General features: G+C 33.0%; 1 protein-coding gene across 1 annotated transcript; it reads left to right on the forward strand.

The window, feature by feature from the left end:
* Window positions 1-334: 334 nt before the first annotated feature.
* Window positions 335-12,544, forward strand: LOC114175922 (probable DNA primase large subunit). The gene is made up of 20 exons (XM_028060767.1): window positions 335-605; window positions 915-976; window positions 1,093-1,196; window positions 1,429-1,513; window positions 1,593-1,652; window positions 1,802-1,859; window positions 2,254-2,273; window positions 3,066-3,149; window positions 3,244-3,308; window positions 3,414-3,462; window positions 3,545-3,592; window positions 3,685-3,774; window positions 3,925-3,984; window positions 4,586-4,645; window positions 4,932-5,006; window positions 5,172-5,257; window positions 8,351-8,444; window positions 8,529-8,636; window positions 11,840-11,902; window positions 12,176-12,544. The coding sequence occupies exons 1-19, from the start codon at window positions 455-457 to the stop codon at window positions 11,855-11,857; spliced, it is 1,377 nt and encodes a 458-aa protein (XP_027916568.1). The 5' UTR covers window positions 335-454; the 3' UTR covers window positions 11,858-11,902; window positions 12,176-12,544.
* Window positions 12,545-18,939: the final 6,395 nt, after the last annotated feature.

Raw genomic sequence — 18,939 nt, forward strand, 5'->3', positions numbered from 1 at the left:
TTAGTCTCTTAATTTTCAATGAAATTAGAATTGGTTATTAACCCAAACTTTAATATATTTTGATATTTTAACTTTAAAAAAGAATTAATATAATCATTTTAATTCTATTTGACATATTTTTATTTTAATGTGGGAATATTATTTAACAAGTTTAAAAAAGCGAATAATTTTATTGAATTAAAATGACTATATTTATTGTTTGAAGACTAAATAAAAACTAAAAATATACTTAATATTTTTAAATTAGAAAAAATGAAATAAATTTATGCTTATTATTATTGTCGATATAATGCAACTAACTTATCGTCAATATAATGCCTAAGAAGGAAAGTAGTTTCCCGCCATTTTGTACACAGGGACAAATTAATTGGCGCGGATTCAGAACCTGAGGAATAGCTGCAACTCTCACTTTACGCTCTCGATTGTGGCTCTCACTCAGAGAAGAAACAAAGCCATGAAAATTTTTCGTCCTCAGAGTCGCAGGAACATCTTGTCTTCCTCCTCCGACGCCGTTTCTGTTCCCACAATCCCCCTCTATCGCTCTGCTCCCTCACTCGATGTTAGGCTCGAGGAGTTCGAGTCCTTCGCCATCGACCGCCTCCGAGGTCTATTTTCTTCTTCTCTTTTCTTTTATCGTCTTTCGATTCTTCAAAGTTGAGAGATCTGCTTCAGGTTCCCTCTCTTTTCGTGCCTAGGGTTTGGATTATCTATGCTTATAACAATGTCCGCTGCTCGATATATACATATGATTGATTTAAGAAATGAGTATATCCGAAATTTGCAAGCAATTTGTTTGTATTTTTAATATGTTGAATTGGTATCGGAATCGTGTCTATTGTTGTTCAACTTCCGTTGTGGCGGATATTTTGCAAGTTTTGTGGTTCTGTTTTGATGGATAGTATTTCTTGTTGTAGTTCTCAAGGGCATTTCTGATGGTATGTCGCGGGGGAAAAAACCGGAAGAAATGGAAAATTTGGTAAAATAAAATTCTGTATCTGACAATTTAGATTTGTCCTCTCTCTTTTATTCTCGATGGAAAAAAAAATAATGCTGTGTGGTGGACTGTTTCGGTGTGAGCCACCCCTTGTACAGGTAAAGGACCTGTGGAAAGTGAATATGAGACACCAACACGCGTCTGAGGTTCTGCACAAGGATATTATATCTCATTTTGCTCTACGTCTTGTGTATTGCAGAACGTAAGAACCGCTCTTTTTTTGTGCATTTCAAAATAAATGGAAGGCTACTACAAATTGAATGAATTTTTAATGACGAGAGTATTTTATATATGTTTTTTAATTCTGAATGATGCTATGCCTATATCAAAGCAAGGAACATAGATCTTTTGAAAGCTGTTATAATAAATCCTAATTATATTTTTAATTTGTTCCACCTGTACTAAATTCATAATTTGCATGCTTGTATTCCCAGGGAGGACTTGAGGAAATGGTTTCTTTCCATGGAATCTGCACTCTTTCGCTACCGCTTTCGTCTTCTGAAGAATGCTGAAGCTCAGGTAAAATCTGCCTATTCTATATCTCTTTTGCATTTCAAGTTAAGTACTTATTCATCATATACTGCCTATGTGTACACAGCGAGCAGTCATGGAAGAATTTGACCTTCCTTACAGGGCCGTTAGTAATGTGGAATTTGAGGTAGTCACATGCCATTATTTTTAGTGGTTTTCTCTTGACTCTTTTTTCTAATTTTTACCGTGTAGTTTGATTTATGCAAAACTAATCTAGTTCTGAGGCACAAATACATCTTAGTACCTTATAGAAATGTTGTATTTTATTATTTTCAGAGCATAAAGGAGAAATTGGGACAAGTTGCACGGTCTACGGGTCAACCTTTACCCACTGGTAGGAGAATGTTGCTTATTCTTTTCAGTGGCCTTTTACCATGTTGGTAGATATATAATTTGCATGCACAGTGTTGAAGTTTTTGAATTAATAGGAATATAACTAGTCGTTGTCACCTAAGATCTAAGGCATATTATTTCCTTCATATTTTAGGATTTGCATAACGTGCAAATCCACTACCAACCTAGCATTTTATCAAGGGATTATTTATGAAAAAATAAGTTGATAGGACTTTTTAAGTGGTATGATTGCATTTCTGTTCTACAAGAAAAAGAAAAAAATTGACACATTTTTGAATTAAATTGCTCTTTTTTCTTCAGATTTCTTATTTTATTACTTTTTCAATTCTAATGAGCCTATGTTTTTCTTTGCTCCGTTTACTTTGTTTTTGCAGCTGATGCTATCTTCTATAAGGTTTGTGTTATATCTTTTATTTCCTACTTATGTATTGCAAATGAAGATATCCATGCACAGGGTAACATGCAGTTCTGCTTTAATATTAACTCTGACTGTTTTAAATATCTTATCCTTCTCTATAGAAAATAGGTTCTCTTAATAAAACTATTGAATTCTACTGCTTCCTTGTTCAGATAAAGCAAAAAGAAAGCAGTTTACTAGTTGAAAATATATTAATCTATCTTTTTTTTCAGGAAATAGTGATTAGTTATCCTTGTGTCTTTTTTATTTTGAAAGCCTGTTCGCCTGTATGAATGAGGGAGGGAGAAACATAGAGAGCTCTTCTCTTTGCACCTAGAATTGAGTTGGGATAATACAGTAGTGAAGATTTTGAGAAAGAGAAAACTTGCTATTTTGACAACTCAGTCCCTTCATCTCTCTTTGAAAGTTTAAGATATTTTTCCTTTTCTTTGCCATTGCAGCTTGGATCAGTCTTTAAATCAAACTTCTGTTCTTTTTCATACGTAGGTACAGTAATTATAGGCATTAACTAACCCGTTTAGAACTTGTTTATATTGACATTTTAAGACCCTTCATGCCCAAAGAGTTATATGGTTTTAATCTTTCCATTGTCACCGATAATTTTTCTCTTACGGTATGGTTGTTTTTCTTGATGCTTGATTTTGTAACGCTCAAAAACTTGTTTGTATGTGAGTGAGCAACAGAGTAGCCATAAATTTTGACTGCTAGCAATCTCCCTTGGCTTTTGGGTTACAATATTTTGATATCTTTCTGTTTGTTCCAATATAGGTACCCTTTGAAGAAGTTCCAGAGCTTGTGGCTGGGCGGAAAGTATTAATTAGTCAAGGATATGCATATGTTGCAATGAATCAGGTTGACTACTGTAATTACTTGTTAGTTCTTGCCTTGAATCTGAGTATTGTTAATAGTAAATCCTCTGTATGTTTCAATTTTGCTTCCTTCCTAGATTGTTTCACTTGTAGCCACACTATTCCGCAGTCAGCTATCAAAGACACTCATCCTTACAAACAGGTTTCATTGGTCATTTGGATCTCAATAATTTTTCTCATATGTATTCTCTGTTTTCTTTCTTTCTTTATTAGGATTTAAGATTAATGTTTTCATTAATTCTTGTAGAAAATGGACATCTTCAATTCGAGAACAAGAGAAACATAGGTTGACTCCTGTAAGTGTGGCTGCTGTGCTTTTTGTATGCCAATAGATCCCTTCTTTGTTATAAACTTGATTAGCTTTTTATGTAACTGTAGATTGTGGAAGCCATGTGCTCAAGTTATTTGGGTCCTGACTATTCTCAGGTAATTCATGCGGTATATTCATTTGTCTACTTCTGTTTTGGTATTTATGTGATGTTGGATTGACAAGTTCACTATGGTTGAAACCTTTGCAGTCAAGAGAATATGCTGATATATCACTAAAGGACATTGATCAAGTGGCCAAGAGCTCATTTCCTTTGTGCATGCGCCACCTGTTTGATAAGGTTAGATATTGAAATAAATTGCACTCATGTGTTTCTTCTCTTGATTCATATGTAATTTCTTTCTCTTATCTCTTTCGTATTGAGTTGTGTCCTGATATTGTTTTTCAGTTTTATCTCACATGTCCTGATTTATAACCACTTTTAATGCAGCTAAAAGAGGATCATCATTTAAAGCATGGAGGGAGAATGCAACTAGGCCTCTTTCTCAAGGTTTCTTTTGTCTACCATCTGGGCATAATAAAACAAAATACTCTACGGAGTCTAGATGGTTTTAAGTTTGAGGTGTTAAATGAGGCTTCACCTTCAGATGTTGTTTCTTTACACATGGGTTGGGGAAAGCAAAAGATTGGCTGGAATTATCTTAACGGTTTAAGTTCCTATCTCGAGTTTCAAGTTTATTAACAACTCATACAAGTGGAACAATGTCCAGCACCTTTTCTTGAAAATTGAAATTTATTCTTTTATACCCGTAAGTTTATGGTACCACCGAGTCTGAGAATGTTGTCAGTTTTCCACACTTTGACGTGTATCAATTGGGTAAATTGGCACAATTCGATACTTTAAAGGACACGGGTTATGGTTGAATGGTTATGATTGGTTCAAAAAGTTGGTACTTATTTGTAGCATTGTCAAATGTAATACCCTTTTATTCATGTCCATTCTGATTTTTTTTTTATGGGAATAGGCTTGACTAATGTAGAAAATCATTTAGATATCCTAATCCATTTGCTTCTTGATTACTGTTAATCTGCTTTCCCGATTTGTCTTCTTTGTTTTCTGATCTGTTGTCTTTTCTCCACAATGTAAGTAGGGTGTTGGCTTGAATCTGGATGATGCACTTGCTTTTTGGAGGGCAGAGTTCTCTAAAAAGGTATGTACAATTCTTGTATGTAATAGGAAAGTTAAATCTGACAATTTCTTAAGGCTGAAATTAAAAATGTGAACTTTTGGGGTTACATGAGAGGTAAATTAGAATTACAACAGTTTGAGTTAGCCAAGTTTTCCACATTGTTTCGTAACACTTTTAAATCATCCCAAATTTGTATATCCGTGTTCAATTTATTCAATATCTCTCTAAGCAACATCTAGGTATTTCATAAGCTGTTTTCTTTTCATTAAATTACATTAGCAATTAAAAATGTAAGATCCCATTGTAGGTTGGTTTGGAGAAGTTTGAGAAACAGTACGCGTACGGCATTCGTCATAATTATGGAAAGGAAGGGAAGAGAACAGTAAGTTTTGAACTTTCCTTCAGATTTTTGAGATATTTCAAATATATAGTTGGTGATGTCCTTTTTTATTGCCATTTTCCATTTTTAGATTTTAAACACCCATTTTCAGTGTGGTGTTAGCTTGCATATGTTTCAACTATTAATAATATTTTGATGATGTTGCAGGATTATTCTCCCTATTCTTGTACAAAGATCATCTCATCGACTCCTGGAACGGGAGATCATCATGGTTGTCCCTATCGACATTTCAGGTCTCTCTTAATATTTGTGTGTTCATAGGGTAGTTTGTTTTTCGTAATCTGATCAAATTAATTTTTTAACAAAATTAATACTCTGCCTTTTGGTACAATTTTTTCCATTTGAGAACTATCCTGGCAGATGCTGGGTCCAGAAATCTGCCTAGTCCATTTGAAAAAAGTACACGAGAAGTAGGAAATGACAGTAACTGGTGGGTGGTAGTTGTAGATCGAAGGATATCATTATCCATTTGATAACTTCCCTTCTCATTTTTTAATTGAACAATTTTACTTTTTAATAATTTTTTTAGTGAGATGAATAATTAAATAAATTTCTGTTTTTCGAAATAACTTTTCTTTTAAAATTAGCTGCTACATAATTTTTTTAATACTAGTTTTACAAAATTGTATATATTTTTTAAATTATATTATTTTTTATTTTTTAAATTAATTGCTCAAAATAAAAAAATTATAAAAAATAATAAAATTTTATATATCTATACTTATATATCTTTTTTATACATATTTTATTTCAATTTTATCCTTTAAGTAACATTTTTTTAAATTAAAATAATTACATTTTCATTTTTATCCTTTAAATGAACGTTAATTTAAATTTTTTTTTCAAATTAAAATAACTATTTTACCATTTTATCTTTTTAAATTAATATTTATTTAAATTCAGTTATTTTTCTTTTAAATTAAAGTAATTATCTACAACGAGTGAAAACACATGTGTTGTATTCACTTTTTTGATGAAGATAAAAAATAATAAAATGATAATTATAAAAGTAAATATAAATAATTTTTATAATTTTATTATAGATAATTTTTTATTTATTTTGTAGGTATTTTTTATTATAGATATTTATTTTATTAGTTTAAAAAACTTTATAATTTAAAAAAAGATCAAATGAAAAAAACAGTTAAATTAAAAAAAAAATCATTTAAAGGATAAAATTGGTAAATAATTATTTTAAACCAAAACATGTTGCACTTGCTTTTAGCAAGTACCAAGATCCATACTACTGGCCACAATTCCTTTTTGATTCAGGTGCATCTGATAGTTGTCTATATGAATCACTTTAGCTCCTTCGTCCTCTTGCATATATCCTTCCTAGTCTTCTTTTATAATTGATCCCACCATGAAAGTGAATTACACCTGAAAAATCAAACAAAACAATAGCAGCCCCTTGTTCTTTATGTTATGTATTTATACCTGCTGCTTTACGTTCTTGTAAGGTAAGCTACAAGCCTTTCTAACAAGTCAGTAGCCACTTAAAACTTTTACCCAAGTTTTCTCATATAACCAGGCACTAGCAATTGATTTCTTAGCTCATCAGACATAACTTCATTTACCTCCATTGGTTTGTGGTTCACAGTAGTTTTAAACATTCAATGGACACTGATTCCAATATGAGAATGAGAATGTTAGAGTTGATATTTTGTGTTTGATCCATAGCCAGGCACTAAAGCTGAGCCAAACTAAAGATCTCCTCTGCACACGTAATTAGACACATGTGCAATGTGTTTGGGGTTGCAAGGGAAAGTTTAGTCATATATAAGAAACAAATACTTGATTCTTAAAACAAGTAGTTTAGCTCGTCAATTTTAATTAATATGCAATAAATTTTTAAACTGTACTAAAAAAAATTCTCATAATGGTTCAAGTCTTTAGTGACACTAATAATTCACTAAATATTTTTTTCATCCAATGAGTCTGGCTTGTGTTGTTAATAACCTAGTAACTGCATTCGTTTTTCATGAAAATAAGTGTATATTTCATTAATAGACACTACGCTAAAATAAGGGTATATAAGGAAATTAACTATTTCATTTGAAAATGATAGTGTTTCTTATAATTTAGACAAAAAGTGTTCTCATTCCTTTCTTATATAAATGACGTTATGTAGTATTGATCTCTTTGATGTTCTATTAAATTATTTATTTCTCTTGACTGCATTATAATATTTATTTCTTTCCCTTGAGGACTTAAGTTTCGTTTGAACTATAAACTATAGCTCGGACACTTGCTGTACCTTATTTGCTTTCTTTTGTCGCTAAATACATCTTCAGGACATTAACATTTCAATCATTGATATTTATTTATTTTCATAACAAATTTTTATCATTGACTTACTTATTGGAAAGGTTCAAGAGAAATATAATTTAAACCCCTCTCCTGCTAACATTAAATTTTTATGTTGGAGGCTGCAAATCAGTGTTTGAATGATAAATTTAATTTTATGTTGGAAATTATAATTAAAATAGTTAATGTACTAATAAGAAAGATTGTACTTGTTTGTTCAGGTATCTCATGTTAAACTGCATTTATTGTTCATGGGTATTAGTGTATGGGAAGTTGAGTAAATTATCACCATCTTTGGGCCAATAATTTATTGCGAAGTAGACATCTTTTCATATATCATGAAAGGGAATGTATTTGTTGGGTTATTAATAAAAAAATTCACATTTAATAATTGACAAAAATGATCTTTTGAATTAGAATAAGTGTCAGTGTCATTAAATATAATAACTACTTTTAATGGTATCAATGTAAGTATTTGCTATTCTATTGCTTTCCTACGTAAATTCATTAACCTGATGTAAATATTAGTCAAGGAAGTAACACCATTGTCTTTGTTAAGAGTCTTCCCCTCTCTGTTTATGTCATTTATAGGTATGTGCTGATGTCTTGCCTAATCTGTGTACTACTGTTCTCTTGAACAAGAAAGCATTCTCATTCTGTATTTTTGCCATAGCCTTTTATTCATTATCCTTATCTCCCCTCCTACATTCAACATACTTCACCGTGTTTTAGAAATAATGTGTTTCATATCATATTATACGTACTTTGTAAATGTAATGATATTTTAGTTGTAAATCTAAGGGTGGTATTTGGGCACATAAATCATTCCCTACTCTTTGGTCATACTCTATGATCTTAATTTGCACTACAGAGTAAGCTACTCATCAAATAAAGTTGAAGGGGTTATAGTTTACTAGATTTTAATTATCACTGGAAATGTTTATTCAGTCTCCATGACAGTATTTTATTTTTGTATGGACGTGATCTGATATTTAATTGACGCCATTTGAATTTTATAGCGAGGAGAATCTAAGAGCTGCTCTCGGCAGAATGGGGGTAAACAGTAGAGCAATGGAAGATGTTATAGACAAAGCGAGAAATAGACATTACCAGGTAGGTCTCAGCACAACCGGCTGAACTTCAGTGGTCCATAACCGTTTGATTTGATATCTGACTATATGTATGACATTTATGCAGTTGGCTTGCACTTTGACATTTGAAGCTCTTCATGGCATGCCGTGTGATGCAGGGATTAACCATCCAAATCAATACTTCAGTGACAGCAGAAAGATATTACAGTCAAAGGTTGGTTACAGCTTTAATAATCACAATTACAAACGAGCTAGCTTTGTGATATGATGCAATGTCTTTTTGTGAAGTACGTTTCTTTTTTCCACAATTCAGGCATGACTATGCTAAATGCCTACTTGTGGTTCGTATTGTGATGTACATTTGCTTATTTATAGGAATGTTAGTGAAGCAATGTGTTACACATTATTAGATATTGTTAGATGTAATCTTTCGTTGTTGCCATTGCTTCGTTGTCATTGTTGTTGTCGTTAGGATCAGCAATACCACCAATCACATCATCTCGACTAGGCGACCACTACACTGCTGAATTTCAGGATTTGGGGCTCCGATGTACCTTCATGCTCCTCTCTAAGTCGTGTATCTGCTATCGCTTTTTGCTTCACGTGGTGCTACGTTGTTGCCCTATTTCCAGCGACGACTACTTGCAATAGGATTGTTGTCTCATTCTCGTTTTGGATCAGTGCTTGTTGACTTGATCAACTTGGTCTCTTTTAAGTTTTTTTCTCTCTCCTCTTCATCTATGGTCTCTTTTGTTATTACTATGGCTGATCCGTCAATCTATGGTAATTTTGTTGATGTGCTTCTATCCATTGACAAGTTAAATGGTACTAATTATGATACTTAGGCATCAAACATTAAGTTTTTGCTTAAGATTTAGAGTTAGAGATATGTTGATCACCTTACCCAGAGTGTGACTACTATTGGTGACAGTGAGGTTTGTCATTGGTTGAAAATTGATGCTCAATTATGTATTTTTCAAGTCTACTATTTAGTATACTTGAAACAAATACTGTAAAAACAAATATTTCATGCCCATGAGACATGTTCATAAGGTTGGGAACATGCCAAATTATTGTAAACCAATGATAGTCAACATCTTTATGTTGTTTGTCTAAATCTTCTCAATATTATTTTCTTTAGACATCTTAATAGCACAATGGGTGAATATTTGGGTAAAGCTCATGCTCTTCACGACTTAAAGAATTATTGCCTCCTTCCTCCACTATTCAGCAACTAGAGTAAACGTCAACGATCATGCTATTGACTTTACATGGACCCTTTAATGACTATTACATGTTTGTGATAAGATTTGGTGATCCCCTATTGTGCCTAATTTTACTTCCAATTGTTCCTAATTTTACTTCCAATTGTTCCACTCTTGTGTGTGTGCCAACTAAATCAATTGTTGATAACCTTCCGTTGATGATTTAACTTTTTTGGTATCTCAACGTGATGATCGCAATCGCCCAGAACTCTAATTTCACTACTTTTGTTGCATACATGAGTACTTCTTTTGCTAGCCTCACTCGTTCTAATTCCCTTGGCCCTTAGGTTCTAGATTTGGGTGCCAAAGATCACATTACTAGTAACAAATCATTGCTTCTCTATCATCTATGGATTATTTACCTTTGGTGACCATGACTAATGGATCAAGGGTCTCAACACATGGTGTTGGTATTATTAATCTTTTCCTTTTTTTTATCTATTTATAATGTTCTTTGTCTTTGGGTTTTGATTTAACTTATATCCATTAGTCATCTCATTCATTCCCTTGACTGCGTTATCTCTTTTTTCAAAGATTCTATTTGTTAATCGAACTGAATTTTGGGATGGATGATTGACACCATATGTTAGTCTTATAGTCTTTATCACCTATGAATTTCTACACATGTTGGTATGATTATGAATTCTCCATCTCTCATTCATGCTCAATTGGGTCATCCTTGTCTTGTCAAGATGAAACAACTTGTTCCAAGGGTATCCAATTTATCAAGTTTGTTATGAAATTCATGCACCATCTTAGTTTTTTTCTTATTAGTGTCTCACAACATACTTCGTCTCCTTTTGCCTTAATTCACTCTAATGAACCTAAGGATCCCCCACCTCCACCAACCCTTTAGGTGTACAATTGGTGACAACTTTCTTATCGTCCAATGGATGACTCACTTCTAGTGCCAACTCCCCATCTCTTCGGGCTCTGACTGCTGAGTTTGAACTTCCCATTGCCTTTTTTAAGTGTATATATTCTACTCAATCCCTTTCCTTGTTACACTACTTTTTTATACCTGTCCTTAGTCCATTTCTTCTATGTCAATTCTAAAATTTGAAGGTGATTCCTCAACCCATCTTGGTTGGCATTAGGCCATGCTTGAAATAAATGCTCTTTAAAATAGTTGAATTTAGTAGAGCATGTCCCATTACCGTTCGAGATATCTATTGGTGGTAAGTAGGGTTTTGTTATCAGAGTTGGTCTTCATGGTACTATTGATTATCTCAAATCTTGACTTATCTCAAAATGTTGTAACAAGATCTACTATGGAAACAAAATATAGAGCTATGATCTTAACCACTTGTGAACTTATTTTGCTTAAACAATTACTTAAAAATTTGCAATTTGGAGATATCATAAAAAGGATAATTATATGTGACAATCATACTATCTTTCATATTAGCTTTAATCTTATCTTTTATGAAACGATCAAACATGTTATGATTGATTGCTATTTTATTCATGAAAAAATTAGATCAAAAGACATGAAAACTGAGTTTGTTAACTCAAATGATCAATTAGTAGATATTTTTACTTGGTCTTTGCCAGATCTATAATTGATTATTGATAAAATAAAAGAGAAAGAAGCATAGGATAAATCTCCAATATGTATTGTGTATAGAGTTAAGCATTTGTAAGTAGGAAAATACTAAGAGATGGGTCTAAGTCGGTTACATTTAACAATTATATTTGTAATCCCCCTAAGTATGTATTTTACACAAGAGAATTAATACTATATCCAACTTTTTAACCTTTCACACAATCTATTTGCAATCCAGATAGACCCGTGTTCTGGTTGAAGGACAACTTTTTACTTTTGTTCTTGCCTATCAACACACTAAACCTGAACAGGATATGTTAAATATCAAATTATAACAATTCTGTTGTTGGAAAGGAAGGTTGGTGGATAAACACAATTATCATTGTCCTAGTTCTGCTATATCCCTTAGTCAAAATTTTGAACGGTTTTGTAGTATGTAAGTAGTATCACATTTCATACAACATACAGGTGGACCCTTATAATAATTAAATAACATCACTACCGTGATTTCTATTCTTTCCTGACTTTGTGGACGTAAATACCTTATAATGTGTTCTGAGCCAACTCACCGGATGTAATTTTTTTCTATTATATTTTTCAAAGCAGAAGGATCCTTCAGCCTAGAGTATTTTGGTTATTGCAGAAGATTGGTGCAGCGGCCCTTCTCAGGTTGACTTTTGAGCTTTCTGTCTTATTCCTTCACACTCTGCAGTACCCTTTTTCTGTTTCCTTTGTTCAAAGCTGAAAAAATAGAGTAATTATTTTTGTAAGCCGAAATAATATACTTTTGCGTTTATTAAAATATGAATGTCAATAAAATAACGAATATTGAGTTCTTTGAATCAAATGCTGAGGTGTGTATTCCTCTATTTATAGCACTGTTACTGTTGTTATTTCAGATTCCTAAAATCTATAATTGTGCACATTTTGAATTTCATGTAGGCGTTTAGTTGTTGCCTATACTCATGGAGTGAGAGAGACAATGTGGTAAAATCTTTATGTATCTTCCAAAGCAGTTGAATGGAAGGAGTGGAATTCTGGTAATGTATCATCCTGGAAGTCTGGTTGAAAGTGCTGCGCGACTAGGTATTCTTTGTTATATAATTTTCATCTGTGTAGCCAAAACCTTGAATGTAACCTGCCTGTAAGTTAATTTAGGTAGGTGTAAAGTGACAAGTGTTGTACAGTACAAAAACCAACACCCTTAGGTAGGGGAATCATTCAAGAAAAGATAGCTGCATTGGCATTTGATATGATGCCACAAATATTCCAATTTCTAGTTAATTACTAAAATATTTAACTTGGATTGTAGCTGCATTTAGTCTGCAACTAACCAATGAATAGGGATAGTGTATCTTTATTTTATTGAATATTTAACACGGAAAACTAATAATGTTTGCTATTGGAATAAAAAAGCTAATTTTCCTAACTGTTATAAGACATTGGTTCGTCAGTATTAAACATTTGCCTCAAATGCAAGGGTGTATCTTCTACGAAACCTAAAGATAGTTGGATGATTACATCTTTACTTTATTCATCACACAATAAAGCTGGGTTCTTAAAAGAATTCATTCACATCTAATTACTTAAATGATGTTAATGAGCAATATATCTTCTCAATCTCACCCATTCGTAAGTAGTTTCAAATTCCTAAAATCTATTAGGCCTAAAACTAATATGCAAAAACAACTTCATATTAACACATTTTAAAAATATACGTAATTAGAGTTAGGGGAACATATATCCATGCAAAAGTTTACTTATTGTTTAATTATTCGCTTGATTTTCCACTTTGGTCGGAATGTTTCACTGTAGTCTTCTTTTTTTAAAAAGTTTAAATTATTTCCTAACTTTTGAAAAAAATATTAATTGGGTAATGATTTTTCAAAAAATATCTTAATTAGGTTATTTTTAACAAAATGTCAAGTGGTTTTTATTTTATTTAATTTTAGTATTTTTTGCAAAACTTTTGTCGCTACTTATATAGTATTAATATTATTTTGTTAATTCATGTTTTATTTTATAAGATTAAAATTAATTAAGTATAAATATTTTTACAAAAAAAATTAAGTATTTAAACCTAATATATTATTAATCTATGTTTTTTTATAGTAATAAATTAATTAATACTATTTATACAAATAATAAATTTGGTCATCTTTTAATTGGGACAAATTTATTAATCTTTTAAATGTTATATTAATATTTATATTAAAATTTAGTAGTAAAAGTCATAATTAAAAAAATATAGGTTAATAATATACAATAATGTAATATATTAAAAAGTTATTTTTAATAATAATATCAATATAATATTTATACAAATAATAAATTTAGTTAGAGATGAATAATATTGCTCTATTTTGAAAAAAATTGAGAATAAATTGAATCAAATAAACATATATAAAAACTAAATTAAAATCAAGATAATGATATTTAATACTAACATGTGATAGTGTCCTGTCACATGACATTGTCACGTGTCATACTATAAGAACCTGACATGTAACAACAACAAAAATTTTGCAAAAAAAAGGTAACAAAATTAAAATAAAAAATTAGAAAAAAAAAAACCACATATTAAGACATGACATGTCATTAACGTAGATAGTAATTTTTTAAAAAGGAGTTAATTGAGGGTAATTTTTTAAAAGTTATGACGCAATTGATACTTTTTTTTCTTCAAAAGTTGGCATATAATCAAACTTTTTTAAACGTTGAGACCACATTAAAACATTCCAACCAAAGTGAGAATCAAATGAGTAATTAAACTTTTACTTATTACATATTTACAAAATTTGGCCAAGTCAAATAATCCGTAATGGATTAGCTTGTGTCGAAATTTTGGTCAACTAAAATAATATATAATGGATTAACATGCGTTGAAGTTGTTGGAAGAGCAATAATAACGATGAATGGTGATAACATATAGGTTTAATCATTCCAGAGGTCCCCATATTTGTAGCAAATTCTCAAGTAGGTCCCCCAATTTTCATTTGACTCAATTAGGTCCCTAATTTTGAAAAACAGCAACAATCAGCTATAACCGTTAACGGCCGTCAATGACTATTAAGTGAATAGTGACTGGGCATGCTGAGGTGTTGTTTTTTACTGACGTGGCTTGATCAGAATTAATTAATAATTAAGTCTTAAAAATTAAATTTGAAAAATGCATAGTAGGAGAGGACGAGAATACGAGAGGACGAGAGAGTTTTCAAATTGATTTGGGGGAAACCAGCGAGCTAGGGTTTTTGTGCGAAGCGAAGAGAATAGAAGGGGGAGAAGCTGCTGGAATCGAATTGCATTCAAGGTTTTCGTTCATCTGAATCCCGATTTGCTTTAAATAGAAGGGCAGAAGGTGAGTTTCTCTCTATAGCATTTGGGAATAAATTTTTCGGTGCATGTTCTGGTGTTTGTTGTTTGGGGAACCAGAATATTGGTTATGTGTGTTGTGTGTTTTGGGGGAAGCAGAGTATTGATTATGGTTTGTCGGTGTTTAAATATGCTTTTTTTGGCCCACCATGTGTAAATGCTTTTGCGTTGTGGTCCCCCATGTTTAAAGTGTTGTTGTAGTGTCTTTTTCAGTGTGTTTTGTATTTAATATATGTTTCATATTTTTTTGTTGGTATTTGATTAATTAATAGGTTTATGTATCTATTTGTATACGTGTTTGCGTGATGGACGAGGAATTTGAGGTGGTTTTTCACCATGGAGGTAAATTCATAAGTGATGGGAAGTTGCGGTACGAATATGGGGAAAGTACTAGGTTATCGTTCGACCCAAACATGTGGAGCTACTTTATTGTTTTAAGCATGATAAAAGGGCTCGAGTATGTTGGAGAGAATAAATTATGGTTCTCAGTTGGTGGTTCTTCAGTATTAAATGATAAACTGCAACTTCTGTGTGATGACAGTGGTGTGTTGCATATGGTTAATATCGCAAGACTGAATGGTGAAGTTCATTTATTTGTTGAATACTCATTGTCTGAACCCCAAGTCATTGAAATGTTGGAGTATTATCTGGATGAACCTGACACATAGGAGGAGGGTGGATCACGTGTTTTAGGTGATTGTGTTGAGGGTGAACCTCAAGCTGAGAATCATAGTGTTCCTGTTATAGTAGATGGTATTGAATGTGAAGATGGAGTTGGTGTTTTGGGATATGTTATTGAACGTGAAGGTGAATGTGATGTTGAGATAAGGGAAGAGGGAACTCAGGCTGATATTGGTGCTGTTTTAAGTGACAGTTTGCAGTGTGAAGCTGAATGTGAGGGTAAGATCAGGGAGGATGGAGTTCAATGTGAAGTTGAAGCTGGGGGTGAATTAAGGGATGTTGGAGTGAACTGTGAAACTGAAGTTGCGGGTGAATTAAGGGATGTTGAAGTGAATTGTGAAGCTGAAGTTGAGGGTGAATTAAGGGATGTTGAAGTGAACTGTGAAGTTGAAGAAGATGTAGGGCAGACTAAGATAGAAGAAGATGGTGATGTTCACAGTTGGACTGAGTCTGGACCAAATGATAGCATGGATGAGAGTACTAACAACCTACTAGATGTTAGTGTTGATTGTGATATTGATGATGAACTACGTAATAAGGAGTGGTCTGATAATGTAGAAGTTGAGCTTGAAAGCTATTTATGGTTACATGAAAGCTATTAAAACCTGGCAATTGCGAAAAATTGTAGATAACCACACATGCAGTAGGAAATTCAACCTATGTGTACTTAGTTCAAAGTGGTTAAGTAAGAAACTGGAAAAAATAGTTAGGGAAAACCCAAGAGTAAAAGGAATTGAAATCCGTGAAAAATTTAGTAGAAAATGGAATGTTGGTATCTCAAGGTGTATGGCTTATAGGGCCAAAGCAATTGCAGCATAAAATGTTGAAGGGTCCTTTAAAGAACAATACAAAAGGATATATGATTACGCACATGAGCTTCTAGCAAGAAATCCAGGATCAACAGTTAAAGTTAATGTTGAGGAGAATGAAGGGGAGCCAATATTCAAGAGGTTTTACGCATGTTTAAAAGCATGCAAAGACAATTTCATTTCATGCAGACCTATAATTGGATTGGATGGAGCTTTCTGGAAAGGGAAATACGGAAGAGAGTTGTTAACATCCATTCGTCGGGATGCTAATGACCAAATGATGCCTATTGCATATGCAATAGTGGAGGTCGAGAACAAGGATTCATGGTCGGGGTTTTTAGAACTACTTATTGAGGACCTTGGTGGACCTGCAGTGTGTGCATCCTATACATTTATATCTGATCAACAAAAGGTACATTCAAATTCAAGCTCTCTTCCCACATTTATTTGATATGAAAAACTTTAACCTATTGTTTTATTTTTGATATTGTCAGGGCCTGCTACTAGCCATACAAGAACTTCTGCCTGGAGTTGATCAACATTTCTGTGTAAGGCACCTGTATGCCAATTTTAGAAAGAAATTTCCATCCAAAAGTCTAAGACGTCTTATGTGGAAAGCAGCTGCAGCCACAAACCCACAAGCATGGGAAAGGAGGAATATAAAAGATGTGAACGAAGATGCATTTAAGCATCTGATAGCAATCCCACCCAGGTAATTCAATTTCCATTGCACTATTTTCAATGGTCAGTTATTTTATTTCCAACCAAATGGGATTGTAATTCGAATATTTATGATGTACTTAGATATTGGTCCAGATCAAGATTTACCACAAAGGCTCAATGGAGAAGACTTCATCCCAACTGTCTTTAGGAAGTCCACTTATGAAGAGATATACACTTCCATAATATTTCCTATCAATGGTTAGAGTTTCTGGGAGACAACTCCATACCCTTATGTGTTACCCCCCTCGAAGAGAACTTTACCAGGCAGGCCGAAGAAAAAAAGAAGATTAGAGCAATGGAAGATCAGAAGAGATGAAACAAGACTGAGAAAAGGTGGTTTACGTAAAACATGTCGTATCTGTAAGCAAATTGGGCACAATAGAAGGGCTTGTCCGAAAGTAATTGAAATTCATCTGGCTCAATTAAAGGAAGCCCAACATCAATGTCCAACTGAAGCATTCCAGCAGCCAACACTCACTGATGCATCTTAATAGCAAACTCAACCATCTCAGCACCCACCTCCAACTCAACCATCCCAGCAGTCAACTCTAACTCAACCATCCCACCAGCCACCTCCACCCCAACCATCTCAGCAGCCAACTCCAACTCAACCATCCCACTAGCCACCTCCACCTCAACCATCCCACCAGCCATCACGAGGTGCATTAAATGGCAGAGTGAAACTGAATGCTAGGAGGGGTTGAATACCATGATCACTTCCAACCATATTTTGAAGTTGCATGTGTTGGTTCTTCTTTTGTGATCTCGTTTTGTAATAACTGTGAACCTTTAAGGTCACTTTGGAACTTTTTAAATTTCTTTCGTTGCATCAAGACATCTTTTAATATTGCTAATGAATGGCTGGACCACCACTTTTGTTTTTTATTTTAATATTGCTACTTAATGGCTAGACCACTTTTGTGATGTACTTTGTGTGAATTCAAGACCTCTTGATATGGAATCTATTATTTGGTTTTCATTATGAATTACAAGGTCTCACGCTTTTGATATATGGATACACATAAAAACAGTACATGGAAATAACTTCCTAATTCATTGATACACAAATATAAAAACAGTACATGGAAATAAGCATCCTAAACAACTAATTCTAACCACTAAGGGACACTACAACAACAAATCATGCATTCTTTATCAGCATTGATAGCACAATTACATTAACCACACAAACAAAGATAACCATCCCAATCAACAACTTTATCCATTTCTCAAATATGGCAACTGATTTCTCCAAATTAGTAATCGTTTTCCTATCACCATCACTTTCTTCAGTCTTCACCAAAATTTCACCCCTTCCTTCGCAATTTTCACTGTTCCCAATCTCTTCAATGACATCTTCAGTCCACCATTTAAAGTAATTGTATCCACCATCTTCAGTTCCACTCTACGAAAAAATTACAAAAATAGTTATCCCATATACCATTTAAAAACACAAAAAACATACCTTCAACCTCTCTCACCTTATATTTTGAACAGCCCCAAAATTGTTTCCCCCTATTCTTTGTTGTTTTCGCAGTTCTTAAAACTGATTTCTCTCCACAGTAGCAAATGGGTTATAAACCCAAACTCCTCGATCCTCCAACACCACGTGAAGATACACTAGGGTTCTTCTTCCCCCAACCATTACAAGTGCAAGAGGAACAAGAATGGCAAAGCGACATTTGAGGATGAAGAAAGAAATGCACCAGTTGAAAGAAGGTCAATACCACAAAGAAGATGAGTTCAGCGGAAAAGATTCGGCGCAGAAGATGAATCTATTTAGGGTTTCAATCAATTTATTTCACATTTGACACGTAGGCTACAAAGAATTTTTAAATCCAGTGACACGTATCTGTTTTACTTGTCCACCTCATCATTTGGAAACACCGTTTACGCAATTTAAACGATTATGGCTGAATTGTTGTTGTTTTTCAAAATTAAGGACCCAATTGAGTCAAATGAAAATTGGGGGACCTACTTGAGAATTCGCTACAAATATGGGGATCTATAGAAAAATTTAACCTAACATATATCTTGTGATTACACTTTTTCATTTACTTTATTTCATATTTTAGTTAATTTTTTTTCTTTGGTACTAATATGGGTTTATTTTACATAATT

Source organism: Vigna unguiculata, chromosome 3 (genome assembly GCF_004118075.2).
Source record: "Vigna unguiculata cultivar IT97K-499-35 chromosome 3, ASM411807v1, whole genome shotgun sequence".
NCBI lineage: Eukaryota > Viridiplantae > Streptophyta > Magnoliopsida > Fabales > Fabaceae > Vigna > Vigna unguiculata.

Coding starts and splice junctions, on each gene's coding strand:
- LOC114175922 (XM_028060767.1), top strand. CDS start 455: ATGAAAATTTTTCGTCCTCAGAGTCGCAGGAACATCTTGTCTTCCTCC. Junction 606..914: donor CGCCATCGACCGCCTCCGAG/GTCTATTTTCTT, acceptor TTCTTGTTGTAG/TTCTCAAGGGCATTTCTGAT. Junction 5,007..5,171: donor GAAAGGAAGGGAAGAGAACA/GTAAGTTTTGAA, acceptor ATGATGTTGCAG/GATTATTCTCCCTATTCTTG.